This window comes from Miniopterus schreibersii (assembly GCF_964146895.1).
Source record: "Miniopterus schreibersii genome assembly, chromosome: 7".
Classification (NCBI taxonomy): Eukaryota; Metazoa; Chordata; class Mammalia; order Chiroptera; family Miniopteridae; genus Miniopterus; species Miniopterus schreibersii.
In genome coordinates, this window is record NC_138108.1 from 32,345,043 (window position 1) to 32,361,126 (window position 16,084).

Sequence of the window (16,084 nt, forward strand, 5' to 3'; positions counted from 1 at the left end):
TAGATAAAGATCTATGTGTTATTATAAATCTGTTACATGTTATCTACCTTATTAAATTTTAAGTCTAAAAGTTTATTGCTTTATAATTTCTGTTCAATTTATTTTAATTGACAAGAATAGTCAGTTCTGTTATCAAAGTAATCAAAAGGGTGATGTGGTATTTTGTAAATTATACTCATATTTTTAAAAATTAAAAGCTGCATTGGTGGGTGAGATAAAATTCACATGTGCATCCAAGGTGTCGAATGAATCAAGCAGCACAATACCAACTTATGTATAAAAAGCCATATTTTAACCATTCCAAGATCGCAAGGCCGACTTACCATTTTATGACTCATAAGAAATTAAAAATAACATTTCAGTTAATTTCTTATGAAGAATTTTAACATTACTTAAATATGGCTAATGCTTGACATTAATTCAACTGATTATTTGACAAAAATATGCAGGGTAGGAGAGAGTTGATAAAATTATCCAATCTAACTTTTATAATATGCATATTTTCTCTTTTGAAAATTCAGTTTTGATAAAATTATCCAATTCAACTTTTATGATATGCATATTTTCTCTTTTGAAAATTCAGTTTTAAAACTACAGGAAATTTAAAATTGGTTTTCCTTCTAGAAGATGATACATTTACAAACTTATATTTTATATCATGTTTTAAAAATATTTTATATAAAAATATTAAAGTGACATGCATTCATGTTTCTTTTTTCAAAGTAAATTATTTATAGTGCTTTGAAACACTTTTTTGAAGATATTTAGTTATCAGTTTTAATTTAATAGGACAATGCTGCCCCCTAAAGGGAAAATTGGTTTAAGTCATTTTGTACCAATCACAGTTTTCACTCTTACTGGTATTCCATAAACAAATGCAATTTATTTAAGATTAGGCCTCTGTTAATATTATTAGACTTGATAAAAATCAAATTTAAAAATTTTAGTTGAGTTTTCTTATGTACAAATCCCTCCTCCCCGATACAGAAAATTCTTGTGATTAAAATTAAGTGACTGAATATTTAGGAAAAAATTATAACTCAAAGTCCAGAGAATTGCCTCACTTTATTTTAAAACATAAAAAGCATTATGTTTTTTCAATTGTTGCTAAAAAAAAATCATGATAAGCAAAATAAATTTACCCTGAGATAGGTAGATTGGTCAAACACCAAAATTTTCATAATTAGGAAATTTTCATAATAAGTATGATATATACATGTATATGAATATGAACACACTATTGCATTTAAAGAGTTGTTTTATGTGCAAAAAGCGACACAATTGTGGATTAGGGAGGGGCACTCGAAGAACTATCTATTGATGACGGCCCTTAGAAATGGCTGGATCACAGTCAGAAAGAAAAGTACCACATGGTTTCACTCATATGTGGAATTTAATGAACAAGCTGAACTACGAAGCAAATTAGAGACAGACTCATAGACAGACAGCAGACAGACAGCTCTGGTGTGGGGGCAGGGGCTGAGCAAAACAAAAAAGACAGAGCTCGTGGACTTGGACACAGGGTGGCGATTGCAAGGCCAGCGAGGGGGGCGGAGGTGCAAGAGGGCACAGAGGGAATAAATGGTGATAGAAAAATAAAATAATTTTTTTTAAAAATGGCTGAATTAAAAAAGAGATCTCTACATCAGTTACCTTACAATTACGACTTAATTCCACGTCGGTCAGCTGGTACAAGTTTAAGTAATAAGTCTAGAAAAGTTATTCTACATTTTCCTTTAATAGTTGCTTATTAAAACCTGTCTCATTTGGTGAGTTTATAAACTTTATCTTTTTGATAGCTATGAATAACTTTCTATGGTTTCTTATATCAGCCTGTTTTATTGGACCTTTTCTTAAAGTTGGAACTATTAAAAAGGAAACAAAAAGGAAACAAAGAACATTATTACAATGTTGGTAAAGGATTATATGTTATAGCTTTTATTTTTACTTTGCAGTGTCTAATTTACCATCGCTGAGGCTTGTACATCGATTTTGTGCATATAGAGAGGAGACTGGCCCATGCAGAGCATTTCTGAGGAACTATTTTTTCAACAGTAGCACTCAACAATGTGAAGAATTTATATATGGGGGATGCGGAGGAAATAAGAATCGATTTGAAACCCTGGAAGAGTGCAAAAAAACATGTGTAGTAGGTGAGTTTCTGGGGACACTTATCTCCCAGGAGATAACAGGCCTTTAGGGCTATTAGATCTAATCATACATTGGATAATTTTAGAGAAAAATAAGTGTAAACCATTTTAAAATCTCTAGGAATTTTTCATTTTTTTTCCATATTTTCAGCATTCGTGTTCACTATTTTTTTTATATCAGTCATTATAAAATACATTAAGCCCCATTTATTGTCTTATGTTCTTCATAATGAAGATGGAAGAAAAACATTTAAGTTGGCAGAACAAGTTTTATATCTGCAGTGAAGTGAGTGTAATTCAGCAGCTATGAGTGGGCAGGACAGACATTGTCAGTCACGTGGACTTAGACTTTATCAATACAGTGATCACATAGCTGACGGTCAGGATAATGAATCCGAGAACCCATGTGAGGCTTTCACTAGCTCCTCATTAGAAAATTCTGAGCTGCATTAGAGAGCAGAAATGCATGTAGAAAGTGAAATCATTTTCTTTGGAACCTTGAAATAATGTAGAAAAGAAATATCATTCATGCTGCTCTATGTAGATTTCACTGAACCCAACTTTTCATTTTGTTGCTAAGTTATAAGGTTTAAAAGTACATCATTTATTTTCATTAAACTTTATTGAATACTGTATTCTGCTTTAATCTAATTAAGACTTTTTTCTTTTTCTTTTTCTTTTTTTTATTGTATGTACTTTTATCTCTTTTTATTGAGATAAACTCCCAATAATTACTGGTCAAAATTTTGAACGTGTTAGGCCTTTTAACATGTTAGGCCTTTTAACAGCTTTTAAGACATTATTCTGATAAAACAAGATGGCTTCATGGTTACAATAGCTAAAATAATTTAATACTTAGAGGACATAAAAAGAAATTTATTTATTGACATTCTTCATAAGAATAATTTTAATGATAATTAATACATCATCCTAGTTTGTTAAATTGAAATTCATGACATTATTTTATAGATTGTGATCAATGATACGCTTTTTTTTCTTGCAGATTATGAAAAGGCACTGAAAGCATTGGTCGATGGTAAATATTCATTTGTGTGCTCATAGTATAATTTACTTAAGGCACTAACAAATTCAGTTCTTAGGTTTCTCTGATACAAGGTTCATCTTAAATCCATGTGATCTTTGAAATGGTGTTTTGTTAGTAGATAAAAATGAAAAACTAGAAATAACATGCTTAGTGTTTGGTAGGGAAGGCTTCAAACACTATGTTTACTCTCATTCTAACACAGCATGCATGATATTTATTATCAAATTAGTCACAATGCAGCGTCACACGCATGATATTTTAACATGTCCCAAACAGTGACGTAGATGTTGCCAGTCTTACTTTAGTTTTCAGATCTCTTATTTCTGGATAATCTCAGCATCGTGTGGCTTTACCAAATTTTATTCAATATTACCCTGAATGGATATATGTCTTTGAGTTGTCAACAATCATAAGCAAATTAAGTAGAGATATTTAACAATAAATAATAGCTTTTATCAATATTATTTACTGTTTGTATTAAATAGGAATTTAATTAGGAATTCCTAATTAAATAGGAATGTCACTTTATATATCTGAGGAGTGTGGGCATGAATTTTTTTTGAAAGCAAGCTTAGTTAAGACAATTTCCAAATATGCAGCCTCCAACATAATTTAAGAGTGAAAATGATGTGGCTTGTGGAAGTTGGTATATGACTTAAATTATTCATTCTACGTTAGTGAATTTTAACTGAGCCTCAATTTAGAGCAAAGATTGTATATGCAGATTCAAAAGAAATGTTAATTTACTTATCTGAGAAATATGGGGCATAAATTTCTAGATTTATAACCATAAGTGTTTTAAACTGTAGGCCTAAGCAGAAATATTTTATGTGCGCAATTCTGACTTTGTCCTAAAGTAAATGTATGTCCTACAACAGGAGCTCATATAAATAATAGCAATTCCAGATGTTGGACTTCTTATTTATAATTTCTTAAAATTTCTTCTAATTTGCTCCTGTTTTCTGTGGTTTATATGCAATATTTTTACCTACTCCCTTTTGTCAAACACAGAATTCTTATATCCTTTAAGATGATTTAAAATTTCATAAGAAGTACATACTAAAACCAAAACAAATCAAAATGATACCAATAGAATGTAATTTTATTTGTCTTATAAAGAGGTATTAGACAAATTAAAGAACTGGGGTTTTTTTTGTTCTTGTCCCATATATTAAACTTAACTACAAATTGTTACTATGGGAATAATAGTAACATTCATCGTGAGAAACAAGAGGCAATAAATGATAAACAAAATAACTTTTAAATTGGTACTTTGAGAAGTTATAGAAAATAGATATTTTCCACTATATTAAAGTAGGAGGCTTCATTTCATAACCTCTGTCATAGGCAACTGGCTTTTCCAGATGTGAAACTGGCAGTAGGAAACGCGCGCTCTGCAGCGAGCCAGCCCGAGCGCGGCTGCGGCAGAGGGGCCGGGCCTCCGAGGCGGACGCGCGCTGCGGCTGCGGGCTGGCCCTGGGCCGCGGCGGAGCTTTGCACTGACCGCTCCAGACTCAGCGTATCTTCAGATCATGATCATTGAAAAACAAGTTCAGCTCTCCCATCCACAAAGTGTGCGTGAGACGGCGCTCGTGCCGTCATCGCAGCGGGGCCGCGGCCGCGCGGGGCCTCGGCGGGGCTCAGCCGCCCAGCCGGGCGCGAGCGCCCTCTCCCGGCCGCGGGTCCGAGCCCGGCTCGGGGCTCGGGGTTCGGGGTTCGGGCGCCGCGGCGGCCGGGGCGCGGCCGGGCCTCCCAGCCGCTCGCTTCTCCCACGGGGACTCCCACCCGAGCAGCGCGGTGCAGGGCCCCGGGGGGCCTCACGCCCCAAAATGAGAAATACTGACAGACCTTTCCTCAAGGCTGACACACATAAACTTAACGGAAAGAATAATTAAACCAAATTTTGGCCATAATATTTTATACTTCCAAACGAAGGGGAAAATACCCCAATATCTTTTATTCTCTCAAATCATGGACTAGCTGGTCGTTAATGCCCTACTAATTTACTGTGAGGAATTTAGAACTTGAAATTCCAGTAGCAACGATGTGTGATAATAGTCGCATCTTCCTTATTCTAAATGTCACAGTAGATATAATAATTTTAATATTGTAGTTGTCAAGTTCTATGTTTACCTCTTATCCCTAATTTTTTATGTTTACTCCTTAAATAACTTCAACACGGCCAGGTATTTATACATTTAATTTAAATAATTAAATTGTTTATAAAAAAGAAATTTGCTTTCTGATACTTTTATAATTTCTAGGAAGGCCATTTTTCTGCTTTCTGGAAGAAGCAGAAAAATATAAGCTCTGTCCAGCTCATATTCTCAGGTATTTTCATAACAATAAGTCAAAGCAGTGTGAAAAACTCTCCTATGGGGGGCCTTGGCAATATAAACAACTTGGTAACGTTGGAAGAATGCAAGCACGCCTGTGAGGTTGCATGTAAGTTTATTACTCATGTCATTTTACTTCATTTATAGACATTTAAAAAAAATAAGGCATCTTACAAGATGTTCAAGTTTACCCAGCTTTTTTGTTAGCCATACAAACGGAGATACATCTGTATTTATTAAATCCGATAGAAATTAGTCACTATGTTAAAGAAATTTTTTAAAGTACAGATATTTAACAAAATAGGAAAATTGTTTCCATAGACACAACATTGTATTTTTTAATGTTCCCATTATTTAATTTTCTTTCCTGAGAATACTGTATTAAGTCTGAAATCCTTAAGTTTATAACAATTTGAGGACAAATAGTTCTTTTGAAACTTCCACCTAAAATCAATCAGTTTTATGTGACCATAAAATTTATTAAATGATCTTAACACTAACTGTTAGACTTTATTTTTACTAAGAACTACAAAGTTACTCATGGAAATATTATCTTATTTTAGATATGTATATATAAAATTTTTCAAAAGATCCACTGTATGCTAATTTAACACAGAAACGTGAATAAAATTTCTAGTTTACTTTTCTTAACATAACTGCTTGCTTTGCTTTTGCATATGGTTATGAGCTTGTGACAATGTCCCATATTTTAACTGGCTATACATTTTCCAGCGAATGATGACAGAACCCAACCTGACCCTGTGCCTACTGAACCCCTGACACCTCGGCCTACCACCGCTGCCAGAGGTTTAGGTAAGAATTTTATTTTTAAAAAATTGCTGCCAGAAAAATATCATGTTAACAATAAAAGTAGAATGTATATTAAAATTGTTCTGTTAAAAAAAATCATACCTGTTCTGTTATTTAACAATAGGTCTGTTGAAACACTGAGAGTCAACATGTTTAAGACATTTAATCTCATAAAAGCAATAATTTTCCTAATCTATTTTAAAGTATGCTTTGAAGTAGGCTTTTGATTCCATATCACATGAAACTTACATGTGATACTTTATGCCAAATTTTTCTATAAATCATCAGCCTCTGTGTCTGGTGGTAAGTCATTAGAGTGGCAGCAATACCTCAAAGGCAGTCGAATGTACCCTTAAATTGCCTGAGGCACTGGGCAAGGTCTCTGGTGTTAGTCCCAGGACAGATTAGGAATTTGTTGATAAACCATCCCCAAAGGTTGTATCACTTTGAAGGAAATTTTCTTTTGGACTTCTGCAGATCTATTTTCTGGGTTCTACCCTGTCAACGTAGTACTCAAATTTAAACAATCATTATAGCAAATATGCCCACAAAATTGCAGAACTGGTAAAACAGTAAAAATGCTGGAAAACATAACCACAAACCACAAATATCTCAATAGTTAAAAACAACCTAAAAAAACTGAAAGTTAACAGAGTAAACGTAGGATCCTGCTCCTCCTACCTAAATTTTAAAAAATCGCATGCGCTCATTCATAAATCGGAGATGTTGCTTAGAAATAGTCCATGTGAAAGTGTTAAATGCAAACTTGGCATGAGCTGAAAGCATTCTGTGGCTATTAAAATCGCAACCTGAGGCTAGAAAGAGACACGGTGTCTGGGCCAGGGGTTCTCCACCCTGGCCATGTTTCAGAATCCGATGGGGCTCAGAATCAGAACGTCTTTGAGCATCTCTCTTTACAACAACAACAACAGAAATAAGCAAGCAAACAAACAGAAAGCAAACAAAATTTCTGCGCAGATGAATTTAAAGCACTGCAAATTGTCGACTGTGACTTATCTAGAATGAGGGATGTCAGTGTCCAGCTCAGCCCCACACTGACCTCAACACGAGCGTGGGGCTTGCTTCAGCTCTGAATGCCACAGCTTAGGAGTCACACAGAGACCTGGAAGCATGTGCAGAGAAGGACTGGAAAGCGTAAGGAGACATGACATCCGAGAGCTCACATCACGAGAGCTCGCCATACTTGAAACGTTGTCGCGTTAGAGGAGGGGAGGGTTAAGTTCCTACAGCCCTGCCTCAGGCCTCTCATTTCAACCCCACCCGCACCCCGCATCGCCACCTTCCTGTATCACCCCCAACCCGGCCTAAGAATCAAGATTAATTATGAAACCTAAAGTATCAATTTCTTTCTGTAAAGTGTTTATTCTTCTTTACTGTTGAAAGTCTCACAGATGTCTTCCCTTTTCTCCCCACTGATCCCCTCCACGGCATCCACCCCCCCAAACCCTGCCTTCTCCACACTGTTGACTGTGTCCTTAGGTCATGCATATAAGCATCTAAATTCTTTGGTTAATCCCTCCCCACCCCCACTCCCCACCCCTCCCGCCCTGAGATTTGTCAGTCTGTTCCATGTTTCTATGTCTCTGGATCTCTTATCAGTTTATTTTGTTCATTAGATCCCACCTATGGGTGAGATCATATGGTACTTGTCTTTCCCCGACTGGCTTATTTCACTTAGCGTACTCCTCTCCAGGTCCCTCCATGCTGTCCCAAAGGGCAAAGTGTTTATTTTTAATGTGAGGTCTTCAAAAATGACTGGGATTAAATTCTCTACATCACAGGCCTTTCAGCCCTGTTCTAAAAGCACTTGAGATGTGCTGGAGGGCATGCAACATCTCCCTGGGAGCTGGACAATGTGGTATAGTCAAAATGCCGGAGGTCCTTAGATTCTATAATTGTTTATGTCACTAGAAAATGGTTTAGTAATTCTTTCTTGTTATCTACTCTTTACTTCCATAATATTGCAAATGAGCTTGAGAATATAATTTTTCCAGTGAGCCCTCTCCATTCAAGAGAGTTGAATGGGTATTAAGCACAATTGAAGTTTAATTTTCTCCTTTTATTTCCATATTTCACTATTAATAGGTTACTTAGGTGACCTCAAAGATTGAACCTTACTCTTTCTTACAGAGATTTTCACAAAAGAGTCTGTAAGCACGTCCCTGTGCACAAGTGACAGCACATTATCTGAGCTGAGATATTGGCATGCAGAAGGATCGCAGGGCTGCAAAGCCAAAAGAATTTTGTTTGTATAATTTTTCTTTATCCCGGTCAATACTGCCAGCTTTTCAAACTCTGAGTTCTGTCACCATCTTTCCGATCATTCCAGAAGAGGGCTTGGTAAACTTTGATCACTTCTCTTTTTCTAGTCAGTCATTAAATGCCATTGCCTTTTCCAATGAAACGCCCATTCCTGTCCCTTCCATTTTCAGTCTTACCTGTTTTGGTCAGACCATCAATCTTTCACGTGTAGATTACTTCAACAATCATGTGTAATCTAAGCTGAAACACTAATGAAAATGAAGGGGGTGCTAAAAAAATGTTATTTATCTATTTTAAATATGTATGCATTGACAGAAAATTGGCTTTGTAATTGGATATGTAAAGTAGTTTTATTTTTTAAATCTTTCAATTTTTTAAATCATATATATGTTGGGATATGATGTACCAAAAAAAAAAAGCATGACCTAATATTGGCTCAGGAAAACCAGGTGACATAGACATCAGATCAATAAATAGGGATGGATGAATAGATAATCACAGAGATCAGATTAATATAATATAATTAATATAATATAATATAATTAATATAATTAATATAATAATATAATATAACATAACATATATGCTATGCTATGCTATGCTATGCTATATACAGGGGTGGGCAAAAGTAGGTTAATAATAATAAAGAATACAACAATAAATACATTAATAATAACACAAGAATAAACTGTTCCGCATACTCACATCTGTGAGCCCCATTTTGCCCCCCCCCCCCCCGGGTAGACCGTAAGCTGCATACCCCAGTTAACCACTAGAACTGTTGATGCTTCTGAAAGCCGCACTTCATCAACAACCCGCTTCCACTGTCCCGAAGAAGCATCCTGTTTTCCATAATGTGTTCTCAGACCAACAAGCATAAAAACTTCCCCTACTGTCTAAATATGCCTGCATGGTGATCTGGTGCTTCACATGTTGATTTTCAGATAAGCTGGCTTTCCAAAAATAGATAAGACCTCGAGGAGAGGATCCACCAGACCCGCTACTTCCTGGCAGGGGAGCTGGTGAGAAACAAAATACAGCTCTTCACCTCTGCCAAGCTTGCTGCCATCCAAGCACAGTCACCCTCGGTGACCACTGACTCCTTCTGCTAATCCCTTTCTTCCTGGACCATGTCTGGTTTTTAACAAGGGTGAACTTTTTGCCCTGGTCATAAGATTTCTCCAGAGACATGTTTCCAAAACATAAATAATATAGATGCTTTTAAAGGAGAAAAAAATCACAAACTTCTAATCTGTAAACCAAGTTAACTTGAATGACACTAATTTTATATGAACAAGGAAAATAGTAGGAATAAACTTCTTATGCCTGTGACTATTATATAACCATAAATCAAAACTTATGCACAAATGGATAAAATACAAACTAAAAACTAATAAATTAATCATACTAATTTGATGGCACATATTTTTTGCTAAAATAAAATCCCTGTTGTAACGTGAATTTGGTATTGACTATTCTAGGGCAAGTTAGGAATGGAGTAGGAATAAGTTAGAAAAGCCTGTGCTACTCTGCGGTGTGTGTAATTAATTCAGTGACTGACCTTTTTCTTGAGTACTGGATAATCTTTGCAGGAATGGATTTGAGAAGCATTGATATAAAATGTGTGTTTCTTAGGAAAATCCCAAATCTATCTTTTCTGGGGACACAACAGAACGAGGTTGCTAATTTTCTGTCACATCTTAATGCCATTAAATGAATCTGACTGGCCATTGCAAATAGGAACACATAATTCATTAAAGCCAGGGAGCTGGGTCTGTTATTTCTAGAATCAGCCCACTGTGAACATGACAACTCAATAATCCTTGCCTTCAAATGCCTGAGCTCTCTGAATACCGTTTGGCTCAGCAGTGTTACTCCCAAGCCTTGTTTCCAGCCTTCTTGCTTGATGAGCTGTTTTGATTAGATATATTTCTCCTGTTCAAACTTGATAAATTCCAGCTTCATACATGTAACTGAGGGTGAGAAGCACCTAAGGCTTTCTGATCTTGAACTTCAAAGAAGAGAAAATCAGGGAATCCAATATGAAGGGGAAGTTGAGGCAACTTTATTTGGTAATTATTAAAATATCTTTGCTTAGTTATTTTTATTTTCTAGTTAGTTTTCAGATGGCGTATCATAGTGGTTTAGAGCGTTGGCTTTATGGGCAGAAAGATGTGGGTTTAAATTCTAGTTCTGCTATTTGCCAAGTCTCTCTGTGGCCTTGAAAAAAATTACAGGACCCTCAGCCTCAGGTTCCTCATTTGTTGTATGTGGAGAGTAATATGTCTTAAAAATTTTGTGAAGATTGTGATGACATATGTAAAAGTTTTAACCCAGTGTTTAGCACACAATAAAGCTCAAAAGTATTAATATTTGAGGTTTTCTATGTGATGATGATGATGATTACCCAGTGTCAACAGCAGGAAACAAAATAATCAGAGGTATTATTTATATACATTTCATTAGTGATAATTTTTAATATAACTAAAGCCTGTGACCTTGATCTGAAGTATCTTCATTTAATTACTTAATATTATGATTCTCTCAAATAACATAAAGCACTTGTAAATTAAAATATAATTATAAAATACCAATAATTTTTTTGTATCTTTGAATCTTATTTCTAATCAGAGGACTTGCAAACCCGTATTTCCAACTTTGTTTTATAACCTGAGGTGGAGATGTTACACTTGTTAGTTTCAGTTCAGTTCAACAAATATTGTGTCCCTCCTCCGTGACTGGAATTGGCATGAGGGCTGGGAGTCTGGGAACAATAAATAGATGGTGGTTTGGCCTTTACAGGCATGCCTGTGAAATGGGGGGAGACAGACACATACATGACTTCAATGCCTATCTTATATGCTAAGTCAGACACCAGAACAAATGTTATGGGAAGACAGAGTCATGATGATATTGTACTTCCATTGAAGTCCAAATTAAATGTTTCTGTCTTCTCAAAACATGGATTTACTTTCTATCTAACATCCTATGGACCCGTTTGCCTAGGTGCTGATTAATCCATGGGCATAGTTCATAATTCCATTTCCACTCAGGGAATTTTTAAGTAAAGGCACACTGGAAGAAAGCCAAGATAAAATTACAAATGATTAAATTATGCCTATAAACTGTTTCATAATACATTAAAAAACATTCCATCTTCTAAGTGAACCAGGCTAGAAAAGTAGAACTGTCTTCTCCCTAGCTCTTTCCCCTCCTCACATTCAGTCTGGTGCTTAACTTAACCATTCCCACTGTAACTGCTTTAATTAGGGTCATTTTATATTCTCTGTTGCAAGTCTCCGGCTGGATTCGACCTACGCATGCCTTGTTGAGTTTGCTTCATGTATCAAGAATTGCTTCAGGTCTCTTTCATCCTTCAATACTTTCAGTGTTTCATTAATGTCTACATCATAAAATCCAAATACAGTGGTATTCAAGGGCCTTCTCGATTTCCAGCCTTGCACCCCACGGTACTCTCCATGGGCGCTGTTCTTCAGATAGCCTGGCATTTGCAAAGTAGCCCAAACCAACCAGGAATGTTTTCACCTTTGTACTTTCCTTCCCCCACATTCCCCTCTATCTCCTTTTTCTTATTAAAATCTCACTCTACCTTAAAAGCCGATCAAGGAACCAAAAAAAAACCATTATAAGGCTTCCAGTTTGGCAATTATGACATGAAGAAAAGTGTTGCTAATGTATTATGACATAATTATCTTAAAATAAGCTATACTCACGAGTTTCATAATTTGTAATTTTACCATGGCTTTGTAATTTTTCTTCGTGGCCTTGTTTAGAAAAATCCCTGGTTGAAGATAACTGTGGACTCTAACCATGGATTAGGCAGTATGTAGACAAGCGATTTTCGACATTTTTAATCTCATGGCACACATAAACTAGTTACTAAAATTCTGCAGTACACCAAAAAATACATTTTTGCCAATATGACAAAAAATAGGTATAATTTTAATTGACTTACAAAAATAATAGTAGTTACCTATCCTTTTTCCTCCAAAGTGACTTTTTAAAAAATCAGGTGCCTATACTTTATATAAGGATTTCTGGTACCAAGAATTAATCAGTCAGGCACAACCTTATGGGATGTGACCAATAAGATGCAGCTCTATTATATGATCTATGTTTACGGTTCAGTACAGGGCATTCACACTGGACAGCTGCTGCTGTGGTGCTCATTGTCATTGTTTTTATTTGACAATCTAAGGGAAAAGAGGGCAGTGCCCCTGACCAAACATTCAGGTATGGCATGTTTTAAAAATTTTGTAGCACACCAGTTGAAAATTACTGATCTAGACAAAAAATACAACCCAATAAATATCTACCCATTGTTTTCTTTTTCAGTCTGTGGAGGCCTCCCTGTCCACACAAGGTTCCTCACCGTCTCTTCCCCGTGACCTTTCAGTTTAAACACCTTGCTAGCCCACCTTCTACATTTTACACTCATCAGAATGGTCCAGTCACACAGAACAAGGAAAGTTCCCCAGAGCACTTTTGCCCAGGGCTTGCCCTCCTCCTACACAGGGAACGTGGGTTTCTGCCCATTTCATGCTGCTTCCTCCTCGTTAATGAATGAAGACACAGGCTTTTCCTGCTCTGCAGATTTGCCACATGTAAATACTAACTCCACGCCTCGCCCAGAAGCAGATTCCCATCTCCAGCCCTTTCTTTAGGAGCCCAGGACTACATAAAATGTTAAAGGGTCTTATTGAAGAAGAAGAAAAGAGATAAAAAATTATGGACAATAAAATGGCAATAAATCCATAGCTATCAACAAATGAATCTAAAAAACAAAATAAGTGAAGAAGTAGGACAGAAGCAGGCTCATAAATGCAGAGAACATTTCGACAGTTGCCAGATGGGGGTAGGGGGGCTGGGTGAAAAGGTGACGGGACTGAGACGCACAGATTGGTTGTTACGGAATAGTCATGGGGATGTAAAGCACAGCACAGGGAACACAGTCTGTAATGTTCCAATAACCCTGTATGGTGTCAGATGGGCACGAGATTTATCGGGATGATCACTTAGTAAGTTATACAATGTCCAATCACTGGAGTATACACCTGAAACTAATATAATATTGTATGTCCACTGTAGTTGAAAAATAAAAAATGATTTAAAGAAAAAAGAATTTTGCTCATCAGGGCTTTTTTTTTAAAGTTGATCATTCATGAACAAATGACATGTAAATATCAATCGTTTTTAAAAAATGTATATTGTTAACAAACTTTCAGAAGTTAAACTGTTTACTCGTTTGTCACATACTACTTTTTATGCATATAAAGAGCAATCATAGCACTTTCCTTTAGCAAATGTGTCTGCTTTCTCATTTGTTGGAGAAAGGTCTGAGTATAGCAGACACTTGGAGATTGCTTTAGCATTTTTGTAGAATTGAAATACGTGAATTTTACTAAGTAGTACTATTCATTCAGATTGCTGTTTTACATAAAAAGGCCACAGAACTCATCTAAAGCCAATAATGTGAAAGTCTCAAATTAACTACCATATAATGACTTACCACGTTTTCTTCATGTTCTTAGGCTTTTACGGCCCCTCCTGGTGTCTGACCCCAGCAGACAGAGGACTGTGCAAAGCCCATGAGAAGAGATTCTACTACAATTCGAGTGTTGGGAAATGCCTCACATTTAATTACAGTGGATGCGGAGGGAATGAAAACAACTTTGTTTCTGAAAAGTCATGTCTTAGGGCTTGTAAAAAAGGTAGAGAAAACATTCTTCCAATTAACTCACTAGTGTTCAAAAAACAATTGTATTGAAATTATGAATGAATTTTAATCTAAAAAAGATATCATGAAATTAGTTCTATTTATTATAAGAAACAAAGTGTTATGATCTAGCTAATAAATGTTCCCTTTTCAACTACATAAAGATAATATTTCTGGATCTATTAGCTGCAACTCCCCTTAATATATCTTCATAGAAAAAGAATTAATTTTTGAAAACCATTTTATTCTTTTAATATTGCATACTAAACTTTCATTTTAAAGGATTATACCAAATATATTTAAGCTTTCTGATAATGCTCAAAATTAAATATTACTTTTCTGAATATAAAAATTATGCATGTTTATAGAATAGTGTTAATATGTAGATAAAATCATCTATATTCCACCAACCATACACAGACACATGTTCACATTTTTAATAAAAGGATCATGCATTTCTAACTGAAAATAATAAAAATCAACAACATGTTTATCCATTTTGGCTAACTCATATATGCAAAGTGACATCCTTAGAAATAGATTGTTCTATACAAAGATACATTTTTTTTAGTTTTAAACATTAAAAGATAATTTGAGAAAATTTTAGATAAAGTAACACAACAAATCATGTCTTCACGCATAAAGTTTTTCTCTTTTCCTTTTGTAGGTATCACCAAAAAAGCATCCGGACAAAGATTAATTAGAATTAAAACAAGAAGAAAACACTCAATGGGAATAGCATATCACTACAACTGAATTCTACTAAAATATTTTAGGTGAAGCATTTCCCTATGGTTTCCATTTTTCTTGCCTAAAATCCTTTTAATTAATATTTTCATGAGTTTCCTATGCATATAGCACCTGCTATGAACACATTTGCATCAGTGTTCCTTTACTAATCCAGCCAAAATGTTTATTCTAGGACTATAATTTATTAATGGACTACTCTGAATTTATTTACTCCCTTGACCCCTTTCTATTTACCACTTAACTACAAATTACCAGACTGCTGGCCACATCAAATCAGTCCATTTTTCTATTTGGTGATCACCTATTTCATAAAAATGTTGTCATTTGTTTTGCTCACACTTGTATGTGATGGTCTCCTTTATAGCTCATGCCCAGAATTAAAAGTACAGATTTAAAAAAACAAGCCCTTTTGGGATTTCACACCTAAAATGGTGACAAGCACCTTCTCCTGATAAAGATTTCTCCCTTGTGCATTTGGAAAGAGCTGGTACTAGTAGAATTCTATCTCCTGCTTCCCTCCCGAGACACAGTCCTCCTCTTGCACTAACCAGGACCCCATGGGTTTGAACACAGAAGAGTCAATTCTGTGTCACGTGCCTGCCTGATTTTCTTTAACATTCTTTTTTGTTTGCTAATGGTCCATTATATCAATAAAGATATGATTGATTGAATAATTGTGTGTTAAATACAGATCGTGATGAGAAGAAACTTGGTGGGAAAGGGAAGTTTTTAATGGCAAATGAAAGGAAATTCTGCTTCTGATAAATTTTTTTCTTGCCAGAAATAGCAAAAATATTTAAACCTCCTGAAACCTATTCATTTATCACTAAGACTTTGCACACAATGCAACCAATAATTCATGCTCAAAAGAAAGAAAGAAAGAAAAAAGTGCATTTAATTTCTGTAAAAAAGGAAAAGAAAATGGTCAGGAAGGAAGATTCTACTAGAAAATTCATGCACTGCTCACTCTCAG

The 16,084-nt window shown here is 35.5% G+C and overlaps 1 protein-coding gene across 2 annotated transcripts in view; it reads left to right on the top strand.

Moving 5' to 3' along the window:
* TFPI (tissue factor pathway inhibitor) overlaps window positions 1-16,059 on the top strand; it is a 31,443-nt gene extending 15,384 nt beyond the window's left edge. The window contains exons 3-7 of one of the 2 annotated variants that reach the window (XM_081143207.1): window positions 1,956-2,153; window positions 3,154-3,186; window positions 6,264-6,344; window positions 14,177-14,356; window positions 15,029-16,059. In XM_081143207.1, coding sequence (XP_080999333.1) covers window positions 1,956-2,153; window positions 3,154-3,186; window positions 6,264-6,344; window positions 14,177-14,356; window positions 15,029-15,117 — 581 coding nt within the window. In that variant the 3' untranslated portion in view covers window positions 15,118-16,059. Of the gene's footprint in view, window positions 1-1,955; window positions 2,154-3,153; window positions 3,187-6,263; window positions 6,345-12,980; window positions 13,684-14,176; window positions 14,357-15,028 lie in introns of those variants that run through there. The other variant, XM_081143208.1, reaches the window with a different exon arrangement.
* The last annotated feature ends 25 nt before the right edge of the window (window positions 16,060-16,084 follow it).